Genomic DNA, 24,111 nt, shown 5'->3' on the forward strand with positions numbered 1-24,111 from the left:
TTCAATAAACCTTTACTTTGTGTTGGTATGCTTTGCCCTGTGTGTTTGCATGTTGCAAAGGGACTGTTGTTTTCATATTTACAGCAAGCAGCAGGGCTGCAAATTAGTTTTAGTGACAGAGATAACCAGCTGTAGTTCAGGATTAAGATTTGTACTGTTACAAAAATATGTATTCACAAAACTAAAATTTCAAATTTCTCCCTTCACATCTAGAAATAGTGTGCTGGGTATGTCATCTGCAGTGAAGAACTATTTCTGATTTTTTAAAAAGATGGAAAATTAACATATTCAAAACCCTTCTGGGTAACTTAGCTTTAAAATATTTTTAAAACACAACTCTCTATATATGTATGTATAAACAAATATTTTTTCTCTTTGTTTTCATATTAATCCCCCCTTTTTTTTCACCTAAGGCATAATATATCATTTCATTTACTATTTGGTTACGTAGTATTTACACATTTTAAAATTTGGTGGCTTTACACACACACACACACACACACACACACACACACACACACATCAATGTCCCAATGAACATCTTAATGCATTCATCTCATTTCTTTTTTCCTATTGAATTACGTCTATAATTCCTGTTGAATTATGTCTTATGTTTCCTATAATGTGGTTACTATGGACATAGCTTAGTCAATATAGACTGGGACAAAAGTAGGGTTACAATTGTTCATATGAAAATAATATAATAATTAGTAAATGATAATACAAGAATAAACTGTTTCATGTACTCACAACTGTAAACCTGTTTTTTGCACCACCTTGTATTGCCACCTGACTGCTAGAAGGATGTACCAATTAATAATGCTATGCATTTCCTTTTTTAAAATTTAGCTAACTGTGGGAGAACAGTAAGTTCTGCTATCCTGTGACTTGGGTGTTCCTGAAATTCACTGTGCTATCCAGAATTACGCAATTGAAAAATCCACAGGGCTTATAGGGAAAGTGGGGTTAGGGCACAAAATTAAAAAACGTTATCAGTGACACAGTAATAAAAAAGTAGGTAGCACTGTTCTGCACAGGCTAAGTGGTTAAGGAACAAACACATACAAGCTACAATTAATGTGACTGGAAGTCGGCCTGTGCCAGTGAGTGTGAGAAGGATTGCAGCTTCTGAAGTGATGGTGTCGTGAGGAAGGATGGTTGTCTGAGTCCAGGAAAGATGTGGATAGGTGTGGCTCAGAACATGTGGTGAACATGTGAGATGTGTGCACATTTTGGGTACCCTACGTGGCTCATTTCGGCTGGGTGTTTGTCTCTGCATTCACCTAGTGTTTCTAATGGACGGAAATCATGCACAAGCCAGTGCAGAATCTGTGCTAGGCTCAGATTGTTCCCTTTATCAATTGCGTTGGAATAAATTTGTGTTTTCAAAACAAGTTACAGCAGAGCTCGCCATGCTTTCTATTTATATTGCCTTTTGTTTGACTGGCATCTTACACTCCTGTTCATTTTGCAAACAGGAGCTGTGTGGATAGAAGAGCATTTTTTTTTTCTTTGTATTTAAAAATTCAAAGATAGATAATTGCTTCACTTTGCTTTATAATAAATAAAGATTGCATCAGTTTTTATGTATAATAAAGACTCCATCATTTATCAAATTCCCATCTGTTCTGTTTTCTTAGTTGGGGACTGAGAACAATTTGAACTACACAATGGGCTTCTATTACTTTGTGTTCCTAAATAACAACACATTCATTTATTCATTCATTTAAAAATGGCAGTCTGACTATCAGCTAATATTTATTGATTACCTCTTGGGTAAAGTGAGGCTCTTTACAGTCTCATGGGACAAGTTGAGTTTTTTCCCTTGATGGGAATCCTCTCTGAATTGCATTCTCAAAATGGGATGGTATTGGCATCCTCATAAGGGATATGGAAGGTATATTGAGGTAATAGGTACAACTTCCCTAATTCCAGTTGAGAAAATGACAGTTTCCTTTTATTCTTCCACTAGAGGCCTAGTTTATGAAATTAGTGCATGGGGGGGGGGGCGGGGGAGGGGGGGGGCTCGGGAGGAGGGGGAGAAGGGTGTCCCTCAGCCAGCCTGCACCCTTGCGAATCTGGGACCCTTTGGGGGATGTCCGACTGCCGATTTAGGCCTTATCTCACAAAGTCGTCTCAATCTGGGACTACTGGCTCCTAACTGTTTATCTGCCTACCTGTCTGATCACCCCCAACTGCCCCCCCACCCCCACTGGCCTGGCCTGGTCGCTCTTAACTCTCCCTTCCCCCTGCCAGTCTGGTTGCCCCTCACTGCCCCCCTCTGCTGCCTCTGCTGGCCTAGTTGCCCCATGCAGCCTGCTGCTTAGTCATTTGGTCAGCCCTCACTAACCCCTCTGCTGGCCTGGTCACCCCACACAGTCTGTTCAGTCGTCCAGTTGTTTCGGTTGTGACGGTTGCTTAGGCGCGCGCGCGCGCACACACACACACACACACACACACACACACACACACACACACAAACGAGGCCCAGTGCATGAAATTTGTGCACAGCGTGTGTGTGTGTGTGTGTGTGTGTGTGTGTGTGTGTGTGTATTTCCCTCAGCCCAGCCTGAAATCTCTCCAATCTGGGACATCCCTCTCACAATCCAGGACTGCTGCCTCCCAACTGCTCACATGCCTGCCTGCCTGATCACCCCCTAACCACTCCTCTGCCAGCCTGATCGATGCCTTACTGCTCCCCTATCAGCCTGATTGCTCCTAACTGCCCTCCCTGCCAGCCTGGTTACCCCTAACTGCCCTCACCTGCTGGCTCGCTCACCCCTAACTGTCTTCCCCTGCCAGCCCAATTGCCCCTATCTGCCTTCCCTTGCAGGTCTTGTCACCCTTAACTGCCATCCCCTGCAGGTCTGGTCTCTCCCAGCTGTCCTCCACTGCTGGCCTGGTCACCACTAACTGCCCTCCCCTGCAGGACTGAACACCCCCAACTGCCCTCTTTGCAGGCCTTGTTCCTCTCAACTGCCCTCCCCTGCTGGCCTGATGGCCCACAACTGCCCTCCCCTTCTGGCCATCTTATGGTGGCCATCTTGTATCCACATGGGAGCAGCCATCTTGTATGTTAGGAGTGATGGTTAATTTGCATGTTACCTCTTTATTATATAAGATTACATTCTGGTTTATCTGTTGACTAACAACCTCCACAACCTTCTCAAGAGACATGAGGGAGCTCCAGCAGTGAGAGGGCTGTCCTCTCAGCCCTGCTGCTGAGAGAAGAATGATTTATAAGGGCATCCAGCCCTCCTCAGTACCCCAACACCCTACTGGAGAGAAAATACTTGTGGTCTAAGACTGCGGTCGCCCATCAGTGATCCATGGACTAATGGTGGTCTGTGAGTTCCGAAAGGTTGGCAACAGCTGGTCTAAGGGGTATTAATGGTCTCTTACTGGAATGTTTCCAGTGAATGGCAGTGAAACTGTTGTGCCTTGTCTAATAGCGCCCTTGAAGTACCAACCTTTGATCTGTGCCAATGTTCAGATAAACTGCATTCTCCTAACTTTATGGGTGCCAGTCTGGAGTGCTGGATTTGACCATTCTGTTACAAACAGAGGTCTTTATTTTATACGAACATTAATTCTGCTAAAACCTAGGAAAGGGTTATGACTTCAGCTTTGGGTCTGGTCATCAGAATGATACCACTAAAGTGTCTGGAGTTTAGAGACACCAACCTGAAGAACCTTTGTGTTCTGGTCTCTTTGAGGTTGTTTCCCCTTACAAGGCATTCAAAATTATAGAACTGGGAGGAAACTTGTGGAAGGCTCCTTGAACAAGGATCGTTTTGTTCAAGGTGTTTCACATTTATTGTTATTGTCTAAAAATGTTCTTTTTTAGCACCACATGCAATGCCAGGCAGTTTCCCGATATCTGTACCCAAGCAGAGTGGCTGGCTCCGAGTGAAGGGAGTTGAAAGCGGGGAGTTTAGTAGTCCTCTCTGCTCTGAGTTGACTTCCTGGGACACCTCCATCCATTTGTAGGGCTTTCCAGAATGCAGGTAGAAAACCTGTGACTGCTGCAATTCAGACCATCACTCTGTCAGCCAGAAGATGAATCTGAATATGTGATTCATCTAAGGCCCTCATAGAGCCAGGTCTTCCAACACTCACCTCTGCTCCCATGAATCAGAGCCCGGATCCCGGCTCAGGTTGATCTTGTTTTGAGCTTGAGCCCTGCACCACCGGCTTTGAGAGGATGGGTCCAGCTTTGCTGTCTGATTTGTGAGCTCATGCTCTGGTGAGAGGGTGGAGGGGCATTTGCTTTTCATAAACCCTTTGAAAGTTCTTGAGAGGTTGCTAGGCCTGAGGCTTAGGGGCAACTAGTATGAGTTAAACAAGTTTTTATTAGCTTTTGATCTTTGGTAGCTGAGTGTTGTATATGATCCCGGGGGAAAGATGGAGAGTAGACAAGAATGAGCACTTCACGAAGCTGGAGGCAAGAAAGCGCCTACCTAGAGTATCAGCATATCAGGCCTGGGCCAGGGGAAACATCACTGTACCTTTTCCAGCTCCCTTATCTGTCACATCATGGAGTGGCTTCTCTTGCCCTTAAGATAATTACAATGTCAGAGTTCTTATCATGCCCTTGAGGACCTGGCAGTGTTTGGCTCCTGTCAACCTCAGTCTCATTTATCAACCTAACCCTCTCCCTCTCCTCACTTTAGCCAACCGCCTTTCTATTCCTCAAACTGACCACACTCCTACTTGGCTCAGAGCCTTTGCACATTCTGTTCCCTCTGGCTGAGACTCTATTCCCTCTGCGCCCCTCCCCCGCACTCCGTTTTAGTTAAAGGCATTTTATTGCCCCTCTTTCCATTCTCAGCTAGAGTGTTGCTTTTTCAGAGGAGCCTCTCCTGACCTCCAAGAACAGGTCCGCTACCATTGAACCTCATCCTTTTGTGTAGGGCAGTTATCTCATTTTGCATTATGTATTGATTGGTGACATTATTGATTAGGGTCTGCCTCCCACCGGCTCCCACCCAGACTTTATGTTCCATGAGAGTAAGGACCACACTTGTTTTTACTCACCATTGCACCTTTGGTGTCTACTACAGTGCATGCTGTGTGATACACATTCAATAACCATTTGTTGAATGAATGAGTGAGTGAATAAGTACCTTCTTTTATATCTTCTGAGAGAGTAGCTGTGTCTGTCTAGAGTATTATATTAAAAAATAAGAATTTACCAAGTCCTTCTGTGTACTGGGTCCTGTGCTGAGCATCTTGGGTTGGTCTGTACTGATTGAGGCAAGTGATGTGATTGACTAGCAATGTCTGGCTTGGATGAGGGAAGTGTAAGAAAGGAAAGGAAAGAAGGGAGTTGGTGAATATTCAGAGAGTGTCCCTGATGTATCTCACTGATCCCTAGCACAAACATTTTGCTAATTTTCCTACCTTGTTTTGACTTAAAATATTTTTAAGAATTCAGCATTTCTCATGATTTAAAAAATCTGTATAATTATTTATCTCTTGTTTATTTTTAAAAGTAATTGTCTTAAAGCTTACTTTACATATCTTCACTCAGTGTACCTTCTTATAAGTTATACTGCTTCACATATAATTTAACATCCTTGCAACAGTATATTCTCATTTCCCTCCTGCCTTTGTCCTATTGTTGTCATTCATATTACCTTTGCATATGCCATGAACACACAATACATTGCTTCTCCTTTTGTTGAAGATAGGCATTGAACTTTAGAGCATTTAAAAGTAAGAAAAAAAAGAGTTTATTTTTACCTTCATTTATCCCAGTTTCAGTGCTCTTTATTTCTTTGTGTAGAACCAAGTTTCTGTCTGGTATTATATTCCTTCTGTCTGAAGAATTTCCTTTAACGTTTTGTATAGAGTATGTCTGCTAGAGATTAATTCCCCTAGTTTTTGCCTGAGGAATTTTTTTCTTTTTCATAAAAAAAAGTTTTTTGATATCAACTTATTGATTGAGAATATTTTCTTTCATCACTTTCAGTTAATTTCTGATGCATATATGTCTCATATTTACCAGATTGACCATCATTTTTGTATAATTCAGATTCTTTACATCCATATTTTCTATCTTCTTGAACTGCCTCAGTCTGAAAATATTGAGTTTAAATATTCAGATTGTTTCTATTTTTCTGTTAAATTTTTTAAAGTTAACTTTTTATCCATTTAATGCAGAAAAGTTCATGATTATTATATATTTAGTGAGAATTTTTAATTAAAAAAATCCTCTTTTCTAATTGAATGCATTTTGCTCCTCAATTTTACTTTGATGTTCTTGGAAAAATAAATGAATAAGTATGTAATGAATTCTTACAATTGTTAGGTTTTATGATTGTTGTTACTATTATTCAGATACTTTTACAGTAAAAAAGTTGTAGTACATCCCATAGTTGTACATTTTAAAACACTTGAAGTAATTATGTATTTTTCAGAAGAGTTGCATAGTACACAAGACTTCCCATATACCCCCTTAACCAGGTTTCATGATTCTTTATATCTGATACCATGTACATTTATCAAAATGAAGAAATTAACATCGGTGCTGCACTGTGAACTGAACTACAGACTTAATTAGGTGTCACCAGTATTTCCATGATTACTATCCCCTTCTGTTTCAGTATCCAAACCATATTGCATTTAGTTATTACTTTTCCTTAGTAACCTCCAATCGAAGACAGTATTTTGGTCTTTCATTGGATTGTATGACCTTGACACTTTTCAACAGTACTGGTCAAGTATTTTGTAGACTGTCCTCAATTTGGGTTTGTCTGATGTTTTTTTCCCCATGAGGTTATGGGTTTGGGGATCATATCAGCAAGGGGAAGTGGCCTTCTCAGTGAATCATATCAGAGTATATATGACTTCAGCATAGTTTATCACTAGTGCTATCGATATTACCTTGATCACTGGGGTTTGCCTGATTTCTCAAATTTAGTTACTGTTTTTCCTTTGCCCACTCTGTTCGAAAGTAATTAAGTGCAGTCACTCAGGTGAGAGGAATTAAGCTCTGCCTCCTAAAGGGAGGGATATCCGTTGGTGGGCATCTGTTAAAACTATCATGGTGGTTAATTAATATGTCAGGGGAGATACTGTGAGGTTATGCAAATATCCATTTCTCTCTGAAGTTTTACAACTTATTTTAGCATTTTTTTTGTGTGTGAATCTTGCCTGTACAGTTATTACTGTGTATTCTAATGCTGATTTCTCTGTGTCCCTTATTCTTTTAAATTTATTATTTGAATACTCCTATAAGGACTGTCCAACCATTCTCCATTCAATGCAGAAAAGTTCATGACTATTATGTATTTAGTGAGTATTTTTAATTAAAAAAATCTTCATTTCTAATTGATTCCATTTTGCTCCTCAATTTTACTTTGATATTCTTGACAAAATAAATAAATGAATAAGTATGTAGTGAATTCTTACAATTGTTAGGTTTTATGCTTGTTGTTACTATTATTCAGATGCAGACTTTAGATTTAATTATTTAATTATTCCAGAATAAGCAGACTTTAGATTGCGAATATTTTAGACTTTGTGGGCCATAGGTCTCTGTCACGTAATTAACTCTGCTCTTTAGTGTGAAACAGCCATAGATGCATAAATGGCTGGGCATAGTTATGTTACAAAAAAACCTTTGTTGTTGTTGTTAATCCTCACAGAGTGGAAGAGAGGGGGAGAGACACACACAGAGAGAATCATTGATGTGAGAGAGACACATCGATTGGTTGCCTCCTGCACATGCCCTGATGAGGCCTGGGGATTGCGCCTGCAACCCAGGTACATGCCCTTGGCTGGAATTGAACCTGAGACCTTCAGTCCACGGGCCTACACTATCTACTGAGCCAAGGGCAGGGCAATAAATATTCATTTTTCAAAGACAGGCATCAGGCCAGATTTGGTTTGCAGGCCAACTTCTGATGATTCGTTTTTATTTTTTTTAATAACAGAGGAACTCGCAGATATTTATTTTATTCTTGGGGTTATAAATGTAGTACTGTAACTGTTTATTTTGTTACTTAAATTGCTTCAGCTTTTGCCATTGGGAACGTTTCATTGGGTTCCTTAGGCACTCCCCCATCATTTACTTTATTTATTCACTTATTTTTGAACACTTTCTTATTTTCTGGCACTATGCGATCCTCCGAGCTCATTTTTCAAAGGAGTAGTTTACTATTTTGTCCCTTTTCACATGAATTGTCTTCCTCTTTCACATCTGAAAGTTCATTGAACTTGTTTTAAAATTCTTAAATTTACAATATTTATTTTTTTCAACTTGTGATCTGGCATTTAGTGCTCTCTGAAGTCTGCCTGACTTTGTCCTTTGGTTAGGGTAGGGTTGTTGTGTGTGTGTGGGGAGTTTAATTTTTTGAAATTAAGAAGTTTTGAAAGAGTAGAGGTAAAGCTGATTGACTTTCAACCTCTGCTTTTTCCCTCAGAGAGATCTTTTTTGACAGACAGACTCAAGATACAGAGATTTCTTCTATCCATCTTCTTAGTGTTCTTGTTCCATTTTGATTTTTTTCTCTGCTAGACTTACATTGACAGAGTGCCTATTAACTTTTCTTGATAGCTATTCTCATTTTCCTTAATGTTTTCTTTAAAAATCTGCGTTGTTCTGCATTCCTTGAGAGCTTTTCAAGTATGTTGTCCATCTCACTGATTTGATTCTCAGCATTTGGATTCTGTCCTTCCCTGGTTCCAATGGACATTTTATTTCTTTCTTGCATTTCCCCCCTGTGGTTTCCTTGCATCCTTTCTTATGTAAATGAATCTTCTTTTATTTCCGTTTCTTTACCTGTTGGTTTTTATTTCACCACTTATCCTTTTTGCCTCTCTCAAAAACAGAGCTCATATTTTCTGCAGTATTTCAAAAGATGACACAAATGTTATTAAATGTATAGTAATACTTTTCTTAGATTTTACTGAGAATTTTTAGTTAGGATCATATTCTTATATACTTTAGGAGTTTTTATAAATATGTCCTGCAATGAGATTACTATTGCCAGTATTTAATCTGTGTGTTTTTGATCAAAGAAAGGTCTCTCTGGTTTTGCATTTTCCAGTAGAGTGGGTGTGGGATTCTTCTTGGCCCCTCATTATTTGGATGCCACTGAGTTCCCCATTCAGACTTTCACCCAGAGATGCTTGAACTACATGGCACGGAGCTGAGTGTCTTGGTCTGTTTTCCTGGTGTAGTTTTGCTGGATGGAGCAGGAAGTGCCACCTCTTTGTACTGCCTTTTCTGACTAGAAGATCTGAAGCAATCAGTCTTCTAGACCTGGCACAGCCCATACCTAGTTGCTTCCCAAATTCTCTTGTCTTTATTTTTCCCAAGGACTTCAAACTCCAAGTTGTAATGATATGCTCCCTGTACCTTTCTATTCCCAAGGGAGCCATCCCAGGATGTTGAAAGGATACACAAAGAGAGGTCCAGTGGATCTGTAGCTTGAGATCCAGAATCAGGGATTGTCCAGGGATGGCTGCTCTGGTATATGTCTGAGCAGATAGAAGGCATGGTCATCTTCCTTTATTCTTTTTCTCCTTCCTTCCTTCCTTCCTTCCTTCCTTCCTTCCTTCCTTCCTTCCTTCCTTCCTTCCTTCCTTCCTTCCTTCCTTCCTTCCCTCTCTCCCTCCCTCCTTCTCTCCCTCCTTCCCTCCCTCCCTCCCTCCTTCTTTCTCTCCTTTCCTTAGGGTTTCAGTCTGGCTAACTACCTACTGACTGTGTGATCCAGGGAAAGTTACCTACTTTCTTGGAGCATCAATTTCCTCACCTGTCAAATGATGTTAGAATAATAATGCCTAGCTTAAAGCCTGGGTGTGGAGGCAAAAATCTAATACCTTATAGGTAAGTGCTTAGCACAGTTCCTAGATGTTGCAGGCCCGGACCAGAGACAGGGGCCTGCCCAAGCCTCCGTGGTGGCTTGAGCAGGCCCAGAGTGGAGACACAGGGGCCTGCCAGCTGTGGTGCGCCAGCAGTCCCACCTCTGTGTGTGAGCTGCAGAGGAAACATCTTTTCTGACCACTCATTGGCTAAACTCTCGGTATACCACTCACAGTGTTCTTGGTAACTTGGGTAATAAGGATCCAAAAAGTTGATCTAGGGCTTTTCCACCTCACTACTGGAGGAAAAAAACGAAGGTCCGCTGCTGGAGGGGCTAAGAAATGTCATATCCTGCACCAGCTGCTTTGGCTCAGTGGATAAAACCTCAGCCTGTGGACCCAGGGTCTGGGTTCGATTCTGATCAAGGGCATGTACCTCGGTTACAGGCTCTTTCCTGGCTGGGTCCCAGGTCAGGGCTCATGCAGGAGGCAACCAATCAAAGTGTCTCTCTCACATTGATGTTTTTCTCTGTCTTCCTTCTCTCTTCCATGCTCTCTAAAAATCAACGGAAAAATATCCTCAGGTGAGGATAAAAAAGAGATAAATGTCATATCTTATGTAAGAGACATCTTGAAATTGCCTGAAGAAAGTTGTCTTTTTTTTTATGGTGAAGGGACTAGAGTCCATGTTGAGGAAAACAACTTGGCGGCCGAGGCGTCAGCAGTGACAGCAGCAGCTGCTCCCCTCGAGGAGTGGGCCTAAGCTGTCAGTAGGATATCCCCTGAGGGCTCCTGGACTGTGAGAGGAGGCAGACTGGGCTGAGGGACACTCCCTCCCCCGCCCCCCCCTCCAGTGCATGAATGATGCTCAACAGGAGCTGCCATGATGCATCCTGGCCATTTACAAAGAAACGGCACTGTGGACCTGGGAACTACAAAGCAATACTCGGTCCCCCTCAAGTGGAACACAGGCCCTGCCACCACCTTGGAGTGACAGCCCACCAAATTACAGCCAACGCTGCTGGGACCCCATGGTGAAAAATGTAGCCCACAGCCCAGCCCAGCCCAAAACGGTCACTGTGGGCGATGGGTAATGAGGTCATATAGCAACGCCTGGCTTCCTCGCACTGGCTACTGGCCTCCTTGTAGTATTTTCAGTCCAGGAACCTGACTTGCTTTATAGCCAGGTGCAAACATTTTATACTTTACCCAAATATCTGTGAAGTGTTTTCCAGTGCCTTATCTCATTTGATCCACACACAAGTCCTGGAGTAGGTAGGTAGGAGACTCAGTAGAATCCTATTTTCTTTTCATTAGCCAGAAAACAGAGATTTTAGAAAGTTCAGAAACTTGACCCGACTGGAAAGAAGTAAGAAATGGACCTCGAAAATGACTTCAGGTTTTTGCACTGAGCAGAATATAGTCAAACACTGCTGCAGTTAAATATTTTACCCTTTGTTCTCCCTGCGTGATCTACACTAATAATCTGCTTCATGTTGAAATTTACTGCTGTGTTGCTGACAATTACCTGATAGAGAAGTTGGGTGCTTCACTGGGCTGGAAAAAGTTCATTTAAATCAGAAAGCGCGTCTAATTAAGCAAGTTTATTCTGTATATATAAAAGGCTAAGTTGACTCACGCATGCGTGATACATATAAAGCTCTTGCTGGCACCAATCACATGCATGTGTTTTGATCTGTCATTGTCGATCGTGAATTTGGTTGACACTTCTATTATAGAGAAAGGGTGAATAACGATATTAAAATATTTCTTCTAGTTAATTTCATTTCAATGTGATGAATACATGCACCAGGCCACTGGTGTTCTAATAATGGTGATTGCCATCATTAGTTTTCCTAATGAGATAGCTATTCACTCGTCATTGTGGCACTACTAATAATGCATCAGGATTCTCCTGCCCCAACCTGCAGTAGAATGACATGCCATACTAGCTGCAATTACAGAGAGTAAATGTTATTTAATGATTTGATTGAACTCTAAGGAATAATCCATAGTCTCAGCTTGCTTGTCTTTGAAAAGAGAAGCTGGTGGATGGGTATGAGCATAAAGTTTTAAAATATCACCCACGTGGTGGTTATCAAGTGCATGGAAAAGGGAAAGGGATTGATGGGGTTGTCACCATGTGGAGGGTGGAGGGGGTCCTGTGCAGGTAGGGGGTGGGGGCATCAGGAACCAGCCCCCAGCACCTGGAGGCCCAGGTCTCTGTTGTCAGCAGGTGTGTGGAGTTAGGGGATAGTGGTGGAGATTGGGGGAGCTTAAGAAGAAGAAAGGATTTCTCGGACAGAGAAGGTTGCAATCCTTCGTGAGATCAGGTCATGAATAACATGGGCCTTTGTTAGCAACAGAACAAATTAGGATTCTGATTCTATTTGGGGTGCTCCTGAGAAAACGAGGAGAAGAGGGTCAGAAAACCTTCACGGTATGTGAGGGAGGAGATAAGTCCCAGGAGATGGCACATTCAAAGACGATGGGGTATGAACTCCTTGTGGGCATTTTGATCTTTCAGAAAAAAAAAAAAAAAAAAAAAACATAATTGTTTTTCTAAGCCTGAAAAAAAAACTTAAAAAAAATGTTTAAAGTGTGGAGGAAATAATGTATATAACAGCCCTTTTGTCCTTTGAAATTTCATACGTATTAGAGCAATTTCACTCACCTCCTTGTGCTCTGTAGTGTTCGGGCACTTTACTCTCCCCATTGTATTTCTTTCTTCCAATAACCTTTCAAGTAGCTGCTGCCATTGCTATTATTATTGTTGTTGTTATTATTGTTATTGCTATTACTGTACTATTTTATAGATGGGGACACTGAGGGCTAGAGAGGTTGGGCAATTTGCCCAGGGTCATGTGGGTAGAAAGTGGTGGAGCCCACAGTTTTTTCTCCCCACACATCAGACTCTTAGGGACAACCCTGTTAATAGGGTTCATTATTGGCATTATTTGAGTAGAAGTGGTGGTCACACCATGCAGTGGATTTGTGGATGGGACCAGAGGTGACAGCAGTGGCCTTTCCGTCACCTATAAAGCCACTTGTGACTCTGTGACTCAATCCTTCAGTAATGTGGAGGGGGAAAAACCAAGCTGCCCTTCCCCCCACCTTTGTTGTGGTTCCAGTTAGGGGTGTTGACACTGCACCCTTGCTGACTCCCCAGGCTTCTCCAGCAGCCCTACTCTGAGAGCCATCTAAGCGGGAGGACTTTGTCTTCTTCCCAGGGAGGCATTGTGTAGTCTAAGAAGGTCATATTCTGCAGGATAGGGAAATGATCTGTCTCTAGATTACCATCAAGGTTTGTATTCACAGGAGAATTTGCAAGATTAAGTGACCTTTACTTTGGAATGCAAAACTACTTATTTGTATACTCTCCACAGCTACCCTATGACGTACTGTTATTTCCCCCTTGCTAGATGAGTCATCCGAGGCCCGAAGAGGGTTAGTAACTTGCTCAAGAACACATGATAGAAGGCTTCGCAGGAGATTGAAGCCAGATAGTCTTGCTCCATGGCCCGTGCTCTTAAATACTGTATCACACTCATTTGGATGAATGAGTGCTATCCAGCCACCATTTATTCCAGAATTCATTTCTCTATTCACCCTTTTACCCATCACCCATCCATCATCAGTCCATTTTCCCATCCTTTTATTCATCCCCGATTCTACTGTCCTCCCACCTGTTTATTCTTCCACTAACTATCCATTTTTCTATTCACCCATTTATTCACCTTTCCACCTACCCATCCACCTTACAAGACTATTTATTATGTTGTCTCTTTGTCTAGCATGGCTTTCTGCTTCATCTGGGCAAGAAGTTTCTCCATTCTGGGGGCCAAGCATATGCTTTCTGAAGCTGGAGACCCTCTTGTCAACACAAATTCCTTAGCTCCCCAGACATATGTGGGCTTGCTCCTGACCCTCGTAGGTTGGTGTTCTTGGGAATGCTGCTGTTTGCTTGTTCACTTTCCTCCCTCTGTCAACCTGTGGAGGTTTTTCCCCCTCAACATCCTCCAAATGTGCAAACTGCAGGCTCTTCCACAAACACCTTGACTTCCTGAAAATTATCATAAATGAATGCTTAGCTAGTCAGGGAAAGTCTCTTTTCCTGACCCAAAGATTGGAAGTTATATTAGCTTTATATAATTTTACTTTTGAAAGCTGTTAGAATTTGTGTTATACTGCTAAAAATTATTTACTACATTTAAAACAGATGTTCACAGGGCATTTTCTAAGGAAAGAAATTTTAATAGAGTAAGCCTATTTGGAGATTAATTAATTAAGGAGACAATTAAAATTGTCTACAAAGAAGCAGTATTATGAAGAAGCAGTATGTCTTAGCTATTTGCTTATTTATTTAGTGCAAATGGAAGTCATTTAATTATTTTTCGTAGCCTCTGTTGTGGTACAAAAATCTCAGTGTTCAAAAATTTCTTACTTTTTACTATGGAAAAAATGAAACATAAAAATTCAAACATGTTAACAGGCATATAATGAACCTTCACATACCCTTTCCCCACCTTCAACAATTATCAACTATATACCCACTTTCCCCTCTCATATTATTTTTTCTTTTTATAAATTTCTGGGTTATTAGTTAATGCCAAATTTCTATTCTAGAAAAGTATATTATGTTGAAATTGAAATATAATAAATGTTTGAATGCAATTTTTTAATCTTTCCTTAAAATTTTGCTTGTTGGGGGTAGAGAAATAAACTTTTCTGTCATTTTTTTAATTAAAAAATTCAAATCTAGAGCAAAGTTGAAAGGTTAATAAGTAAATAACCCTCACATACCCTTCACCTAGATACAATGGCTATTAGCTTTAGGACTGGCATTTTCCTAAGTGTGTTTTTTTTGGGGATTACTTGAAGATAGAGGAGATTATCTTACATTTGAAGGTATGAAGACAGTAGTACATGGCTTTATAGCCAGATGGATTTAGATTCAGATCTCACCCTTCTTAGCCCTGCATTGTAGGGGAGGTGCCCCATCCTCAATCCCGTCTTCTATCAAATGGTAGCATGAATACACTCATGGGGTTATATAAGGCACATAATAGGGTCTTTGCAAATATTACCTATCATCTTGCCTCAGTTTCACCCCATTTTGCAGCATGGGGCTCTAAATGGGAGGAATTGGGCTTTGGCAAATCAATTCGTTTTTATCAATATGGGAGATTTTTGTTAATGAGAGTTGGTATGGCATAATGATTAAGAAAATACATCTCTGGGGAGTATGGTTCCAATCCTAGCCCTGCCTTTACCAGATTGGAATTTGGTGAGGGATTTTATCTCTCTGAGCCCAAGTTTCCTCACTGTAAAATGGGATTAGAAAGAATACCTACTGCATTGGTTTGTTATCAGGACAAAAGGAAATGGAGACATCCATGCCCAGCATTTAGTGTAACGTCTGCCTCATATGTGCCCAATGAATGTTACTAATAATTAGTATTATAAGTAAGGTTACATCAGCATAGTAGTGCCTACCATATAAATGCTTAATAAATACTACGTATTATTTATCATCATCATCATTATTATTATTATTATTATTATTATTATTATTATTAGTAGTAGTAGTAGCAGCAGCCGCAGGGGTGAAAAACCAACAGCAAATTGGCCTTTAAATGTCTGATTCTACTTTGGTGCAATGAAAAGAATAAAGATCTGTCATGAAAACTTGTAATGTCATTTCAAGCAAGAATAAGCCTTGGATGGATGGACAGACAGATGCCACCAGCCAGGCATAGCATCAGCAAATCATGGGACATGACCATGTACCTTGGGTTCCATTCAGTGATGTCCTAAAATAAACCAGCCACCTTGACCGCTCCTGAAAGTGTCACGGGCCTTGCCCCCTGCCCCTGGCCAGGACGTAGCCTCTGTCCTGAGGACTTTGTGCTTTTCTTGTTTATCTGGGACTGATTTTTTCCCCCTTTCTCTCTTTCCTGGCTCTCATCTTGTATCCCAGGTCGAAAGGATTGTAGACAAGAGAAAGAACAAGAAAGGGAAATGGGAGTACCTCATCCGATGGAAAGGCTACGGGAGCACGGAGGACACGTGGGAGCCAGAGCACCACCTGCTGCACTGTGAGGAGTTTATCGATGAGTTCAACGGGCTGCACGTGTCCAAGGACAAGAGGATCAAGTCAGGGAAGCAGGCCAGCACCTCCAAGCTCCTGCGCGATAGCCGAGGCCCATCGGTGGAGAAACTCTCCAGCAGACCTTCAGAGTCTGGGAAGAGCAAGGGGACTTCTCATAAACGGAAGCGAATCAACCCTTCCCTGTCCAAGCCGAAGAAAGGGTATCCCGCCAAGCCCCCTGCGGCAGGTGACAGGGCCGCCAAGACGGTGTCTTACAGGACTACCCCCAGTGGTTTGCAAATAATACCCCTGAAAAAGGCTCAGAATGGAATGGAAAACGGGGACACTGGATCCGAGAAGGACGAGAGGCACTTTGGAAACGGGTCCCACCAGCCCGGCTTGGATTTGAATGACATCGGTGAGCAAGACCTGGGCGAGTGTGAGATCACCCATGCGGCACTGGCAGAGAATGGGCTCGGTAGGTGGCTTGTCTTTCTCCTGCGTTTGGCTCCAGCCAAGGCGGGTGGGGGCTTTGCATGCACACACAGGACCCCCATCTGCCCCTGACTTTTAGCTAGGCAGTAATTCTCCTTTGGTCTCCCTCACCTAGGGCCATGTGGACTTGGCCATGTGCTCACATTGGTTACAGACACCCGGGCATGTGGGGGAGGGCAGGCCAGTGGTATTCCAACCAAGGGCTGGAGTGGGTCCAAGATTCCTGACTGCACTTGAAGACACCTGAGGCCATGGTAACCATCCTAGACATTATTCTGTGAGGGTATCTCAAAGTCCTGACCTATCAGGATCTGAGGCTCATGTCCCCTGAGGGCCAGTGCCTTTTTGGGGTGGCACACACCTCTTAGAGCCCTTGCTTTCAATCTCCTGGGGTGCCTGGCAGGGTAATCCACAGAGGTGAGGTCTGGGTTGGGGTCTGGTCCTCCTCAGACCCAGTTTGGACTTGGATTCTACTAACTCATGTGGAAGCTGGAGCCTCTTGCTCCTCATCTATAACTAACACGAATGACCTTTCCCCATTTCTGAGTTACATCGTACATGCTGCCCTGTCCCATCCTGTGCCCCTAACTTCTTACTCCATCCTGGAAGTAACAGCAAAGATGATAGAATTCCTCCCCCTTACAGAGTTCCCGAAGGCAAACTTAAAGTCAGAGTAGGCAATAGCCCAGGTAAATCACACTCCCAAGCCAGACGTTGCTCTAATAGTCAAATTGCTCCCAGACTGAGTCCTTATGGCCGAGTCTTCCAGGCTAGCTGTGTGTACCTCCTATGTGCACTCCCCTAGCTCTTGGATATCTGTGTGTGTATGTGGTGGCATTCTTTTCCTTAGTTGCCAGAACCCTGAGCCTTGGGATGTGAGGAAATCCTGCACGAGTGTGGAGTGCCTGTGCCCAACAGAGTAGGGTCCTCCATGGCCTGGGTGGAACCAGAGTGTGAGTGGGAACAGGGGTGAATGAACACTGGTGGGACAGGCTTGAAGAGCTCCCGGAGGGATGGGTGATGGTGCTTTCAGAGTTCCGAGTGCTCAGCTTGTCCCGCTGGGGAGAGTGTGATGTCTTCAGGGACTCTTGCCCGGGAATCGGAGCAATCGCTTGCAGGTACCTCCTTCTCCAGAGAGGAGTTTCACCCAGTCAGGATTTATTGAGCAGTCTCTGCCCCCGGTTGATTCCCGTTTCCGTCTGGGGATTCCTGATGCTGACATGACTCTGCCTGCTACCATACATAAACGGTATTTGCTTAAAAAACTCATCTTTCCAGGAGGAGTGGGCTCGTATAAATGAGGCCTGGCACAAACATCTGTGTTTGGTGCTCCTGTGATAGACAACTGCTGGCAGTAAAGGCATTCCCTGTCTTAGGGAGGGTAGCTGGCGAGGGGAGCTTCTGAGGCTCCTGGGATGCAGACAGAAGGAACCTGGGCATGATTCCTCATTCCCCGCTGGTAGAAGTGCCCTGTCCTGGCTCAAAATGTGGCTGCAGAGAGGTGGGAGATCTGATGATGGGCATGAGGGAGGACAGTTTGTTCACTTAAGCTGCCAAACTGCAGCATGAAGGAGAGAAGGCAGTGGAGAAGTCTAGGCAAAGGTGTACCTCTTGTTCCCTGCAACTTTCCCAAGTGGGGCAGGGTGCCAGCCATTTGACCTAGTTGGTGCTCCCTGCTTCATGATCTGATGATGGGCATGCTACCCCACATTGGGATCAGAGGTGGTTTTGTTCATGTCCAACCTCAGCTCCAGAATGCTTCTCCAGACCTTTCTCACCTCGGGTGTCTGGTTGGCCCCCTTTTTTCCCTGTGTTCTGTACTCCACTGGGGCCCATCCGTGGCAGAGAGGAGGATGCTGCCTGCCGTTATTGTGTTCTGCTCTGAGTGTTCCCAAAGGGCCCTGTTGTTTAATTACATCCCACAGCATTGGGGTCCTGGAGAATCCCCATAAAGAGAAGGCAGTGGTTCTCAGATTGCACATGTGTAAGATTGGCTGGCACCTTGTTAAGAAAGCAGGTCCCAGGGAGTCTGATATACTATGTCTGGGGTAGAGCCCAGAAGATGGGTTTTTATTTGTATTTGTTTATTTAAATATATTTTTGTTGTGTGTGTGTTTTTTAAGAGAGAGATAGAGGGAGGTGAGAGGAGAGAGAAACATAGATCATCTGCCTCCTGCACACTCCCCACTGGTGGTCGAGCCCACATCCCAAGCATGTACCCTGACTGGGAATCAAACTAGAAACCTCATTGTGCACGGGATGACACCCAACCAACAGAGCCACAGTGTCCAGGGAGAAGATGGTTTTTCCACAAGTACCCTGGGGAACTCTAATGCACTGTGGCAATATGAGGGTGGCAATTAAGTTTTATATCAGATGTCAATGTAAGTCAATTCAGTACTTATTTTTTTGAAAACTTCCTAAAGGTTAGTCACTATTTAGCTGCTTGGAATAGCAAAATAAAAAGATAGTTAAGGACTAATTCCTCTGAAACTTAAATGTATGCTCCAATCAGTTCAAAGTGGATGTCTCTAGCTCAGTCTAGAACTAGTTGAGAACTCCTGAGCCTGGCTCATTAGGAGTCATACATATGTTCTATACATGGTGTTCCTTTGCCATTCCCCTCTTGACATCTTCTGTGGTCGTTTGGGTGATAAATGTCCCAACCACTGTTAGCCTTCAACACCCTGGTGAGAACTAGCTCATTGTTCAGGTCTTGGGTAACTGGGGAGAGGAAAAGACTGGAAATCCTTTCTAGAGAGAGAGGGTGGTTTGGAGTTCTTGGACAAGATCCAAGGCAGAAGGTGTGTTGTGGTTCCAGAACTTTCCAGCAACGGGTCAGAGGTATACTCAAGTACATGTTTGCACTTATGCTTTCAACAAGAGGGAAGCCTTGATGATGCCATGTCAGTGCTCACGTGGAACAGATGTCCTCTTCCTCCTCCTCTTTTACTCCCCTCCCCCTGCCATTCCCGGCCACCTTGACCAAAGGGTCCAGTTCCCAGTGGCTGGAGCTAATGGGGTTTTCAACACTGAGGAGGACTCATCCTTGTCTGGCAGAAGGTGGCTGGGGAGAACCTGGCTACGCTTCCCCAGCATTTGTTTTGGGGGTGGGCTGTTGCTTTTTATATGGTTTTAACTTCTCTTTGGTGGATTAAGGTTCTGCATACAGAGAAGCAAATTATGTAACACGTTACTCATTTACTGCTGACTTCCCTGATCTGTGCTGTGGGAACAAGTGCTAAATCGGGGCTCCGGAGGGGGGGTGTTTTGGTTTCAGGCTGCGTTCTGCCCAGCAGTGTTGGTGAAGCGACTCAGTACAGCTCTTGATTCCAATTTTTCTTCCACAATGGCAGTCGGCCCTGTGGTCCAGGGACCATCTGCCTCAGTATCCCTTAGGGAGCTAGTTAAAAATGGGCTCCATCCCAGTTGAATAAATCGGGATCTCAGGAGATAGGGGGTGGGGAGTTCTGCATTTTAAATGCTGAATTTTAATGGCCCTGGGTATGTATGTCCAGTAGCTCCTGTGGATGCGTTTGGTTGTAAGTGATGGTTTATCGATCCATTGGGGTAGATCCAAAAGATAATGATTGGATTTTCACTTTGACTTGGTCCTTCAAAGTTTAAAACCTGACATAATTTCTCCATCTGATGCACTTCCTACCAGGCATCTCTTTTTACTGTAAAACAGAGCAGTTTCATCTGTATGGAAAAACTTTCGATTAGCTAACTCCTGTGGTCTGGCCTAGGAAGACTGGTTCGTGCTCTCTGGCCTGCTAATAAATAGTCTAGAACAGTGGTCGGCAAACTGCAGCTCTCGAGCCACATGAGGCTCTTTGGCCCCTTGCGAATGGCTCTTCCACAAAATGCCACGGCCTGGGAGAGTCTATTTTGAAGAAGTGATGTTAAAAGAAGTTTAAGTTTAAAGAATTTGGCTTTCAATAGAAATTTCAGTCTTTGTACTATTGATATTTGGCTCTGTTGACTAATGAGTTTGCTGACCACTGAGCTAGAGCATTGACACTATTCAGTGAGCCTTTCCCTACTAGGAGCCAACCTGTCACTCTAATCCCCAGCACAACACACAGATGCCCAGCATTCTCCGGACTCCCATGAAGCCCATGAGTTTCCACTCCTGATGCTGAGCCTGTGGCCCTGTGTTCACATTTCTACGAATTTGAGGTCATTTTCCCTGTATCCTGAGACTGTTCTCTGTCGCACAGGCTCTGCATCCCAGACACTCTGCTTGATTCGTGTTTTCAGCATTGTTCCTATCATCAAGTGAGTCATCCCACACCAACGTGCAGCGTTCGTCATGTTCCCTCCATTGATCTTTAAAGTTATCTCAGCTTTCACTTGTAAAATGTTTATTTATCTCTTCCTACTCGCTCTTTCAGCATGATTATAGTTTCTTTCCTTTGTTGAACATAATGGAGTTGAACAGCACTTTAGAACTGAGCATGAGCATGGGACATGCCCTGGGACTTATAAGAATATAGGGCTCTGGAACATCAAACGAGTATCAGATCCTGGGGGATGGGGATGTTAAAACACAGATTACTAAAACTGAAAGAACAAATAAGAAAACAAACAAAAACCCCCACTCAGACTGCTGTGCTAACCCCAGAGTTTCTGATTTAGTAGGTTTGGGGGCGGGGGACTGAGAATCTGCATTTCTAGCAAGTTCTCAGATGCTGCTGCAGGGCCAGGGACCCAGTTTCAGAACCACTGCTCCAGACAGATAAGCACCAAGATGGTTGAGGTGAAAATGACAGACAGTGATTGAGAACACCGGTTGGTGGTAACAGACTCATAGATACAGAGAGCAGACAGACAGCTGTCAGAGGGGAGGGGGTTCAGGAGCTGGGTGAAAAAGGTAAAGGGATTAAACAAACAAACAAAAAAACCCCCACACACACCACCAACAAAAAAACACAACTTCATGGAAACAGACAACAGTATGGTGATTATCAGAGGGAAAGGGTGGAGAGTGGAGGTAGAAGAGGGTAAAGTGGGGGCGAGAGGGGAATGAATGGTGAAGAAAGGAGACTGGACTTGGGGTGGTGAACACACAATACAATATACAGATGTTGTATTACAGAATTGCACATCTGAAACCTGTATAATTTTATTAACTGAGGCCATCCCAATAAATTCAAGAAAAACAAGGAGAATACCAGTTGATGGCACTGGGGAGATTTGAAGCACCTTGGCCTGGACCTTAAGTTTGCCTTCTTGAAAATTTATAAATTGAAAGTTTGAGCATATGGGAATGATGAGACCTTGGAGTTTACAAAGTGCTTTTCGTGATCCTTATAGCAGTCTTAAATGGTAGTTGTTGATGTAGCCACACCATCAAGGATACTGAGGTTACAAATGTTCAGGTTGGGATGAGAAGAGAAACCCAGGCAGAGTTGGCCCCCGGATCACAGTCGGTTCTGCACACATGCCTTGAATGGGGCCGGGAGTGCTGGTGGGGCAGGAGCCACTTATTGGGCTCACCCTTTTGCTTTTTCCCTGGATGCATATAATCCTTCCAAGCCTGAGATACTATGACTAACTCTATGTCATTGAGTTTGAAAACCTGGATAAAGTGGTCAGTAGAAAAATACAACTAACAAAACAGACACAAGGAGGACTAGAAAACCTGAATAGAACAGTAACTATTGAAGAAATCATTAACTGAGCCATTATAGACTTCTCACAAAGAAGCAGGGGAGAAGGCACATAAGGCCCAACGTTTCTACAGGCAAGTCTACCAAATATTCTAGAACAGATAATCTCTCTCTTATCCAAATGGTTGCAGAGAACAGAAAAAGGGAAAGCACTCCAACTCCGTTGATGAGGCCAGTCTGATTTCCAGACCAGACGGGAGGAAGAGCAAGGAAAATTATAGGTCAGTGTCACTTGAAGACATAGTTGTCAAAGTCCTGAATAACCCTCCGGGGCCTACTACCATCTCCTCAGTACTTCCTCAAAATCATGACTGTGCCAGAAACTTCTCACTCTGTGGCCTGAACTGGGGCCCCAGCTCATGACCTTTAGAATCACCGCTGCTTCTGAAGGTGCCCAGCTTGTCCCTGGAAGAGGCCCAGGGCAGCCCATGTGTCACGGGCAGCTGCCCCAAGACATTCTAATAAAATCACAGGAAGTCCACAGAGGGTGTCCGTGCTGCGGCCTCTGTTAGCACAGGTATTTGTTTCCCTGGGCACAGCTGTTCTTTTAACACAGTTCAAACACCCACTCCCAAGCCAACAGACTTTGACCAACCGCTTTCTTTTTCAAAAGTGGGTCACGTTCCAAACCAATAACAACAACAAAAACCTAGGAGGTTCTTATATTTTGTCTTTCAACGTGTGGCAAGTAAGTGACTGTTGCTAATGAAACCCTTTTATGTGGTTATGTGAAGACCGGTCCAACTTGGCCACTGCCTCTGAGTGGAGAGTGCCAGGCTGTGATGGAAAATCTGACTGCGAACCTGACCCATGGCAGGTCCAAGAGGGGGAAATCCATGCTCCCAATTGGTTCCCCGAACCTGGATTTGATTTTGGCATCCGAAAGAGGCAGATGGAATCTTGACCACTGTCAAGATTCGGAAATGGACTAATTACTTTCCCTGCCAGCTCAGATACTGCTTTCTTCTCTCAACCACATAAAAAAAAAAAAGAAAAAAAAAAAGAAAAAAGAAAAAAAAGAAAAAAAAAGCACACCTCAAAACAAAACAAAACACCTTAGGAGCTGTTTCCAAGTTGCCATTCATCATCAGTGGTAAACCAAAGTAAGTGGGCAGGGGAGTAGAACTCCACCCCCATGTGCTAGCAGTAAGAGGGTTGCAAAACAATACTAAAACTCAGTTCACCATTAGTGAAAAGCATCTCCTTTCCATTGGGCTGAACCCCCAGGCTCACAGCTTGTCCACCACCCCCACCCCCACACCGATGATATGGTGATGCTGAACTCCTTCCAAAGTCTAAGCCTCATTCTTTGTGTCTGCTGTCCAGATACTATGTCATCTCCACAGTGGATTTAGCAACTTAACTACATAGCATCATATCAGGGTTAGCTACGAATGGCCTTGCTTCTATTATAGGTGGGGAAACTGAGGCTCAGAGTTCACACACAACACCGAGGCGAGGAGTTGGGATGTGGTGTCAGGTCTAGCGATGCTGAAGCTGTCAGAGGTCTGGGAGCCATTTTATACAGGAAAAAAAAGGCACTTCCAGGATTTTGGTTCAAATCAGCACACCTTTCCCTGGTTCCTGAGGAAGTTCTGGCAGCCTTCCTTTGAAGCATCTCCCATGGTTCCAAAGATGCTGACTCAGTGTGCCAGGGAGGTGGACCCCCTGGTCCTGAGTGATTTTTCTCTGGGCCTTAGATGAAAAGACATACATACACATGTGCACAGCTAAGAAACCAAGGCCTCCTCTGAGAAGATGGCCTTTGAGTAAAGGTCAGATATGGTGAGAACATCTTGCTTAAACTCAGAAACCTGTCTGTGCCAGGCATGTGGATCTGCTTTCTTACTTTAGTGGCCCAGGGTTTTATAGTGTGCAGGTAGATGGTCCTCTCTCTGATGGGCATTTAGGCTGCTTCCAAGGATGCACACTCATTGCCAGTCATTGTCATGCTTCCCCAGCCGCTGCTGTTTTGATTTTAGTTTGCAGATGAGGATGAGCATCTTCTCATGTTCCTGCTACTATGTTTCTCTCCCT

General features: G+C 43.5%; 1 protein-coding gene across 1 annotated transcript in view; it reads left to right on the plus strand.

Annotated features, from left to right (window-relative positions):
• The window catches only part of CDYL2 (chromodomain Y like 2), a 151,398-nt gene that overhangs the window by 80,892 nt on the left and 46,395 nt on the right, over window positions 1-24,111 (plus strand). The window contains exon 2 of the mRNA XM_036440608.2: window positions 15,794-16,382. Coding sequence (XP_036296501.1) covers window positions 15,794-16,382 — 589 coding nt within the window. The remainder of the gene's footprint in view (window positions 1-15,793; window positions 16,383-24,111) is intronic.

This window comes from Pipistrellus kuhlii, unplaced genomic scaffold, assembly GCF_014108245.1.
Source record: "Pipistrellus kuhlii isolate mPipKuh1 unplaced genomic scaffold, mPipKuh1.p scaffold_m20_p_17, whole genome shotgun sequence".
NCBI lineage: Eukaryota > Metazoa > Chordata > Mammalia > Chiroptera > Vespertilionidae > Pipistrellus > Pipistrellus kuhlii.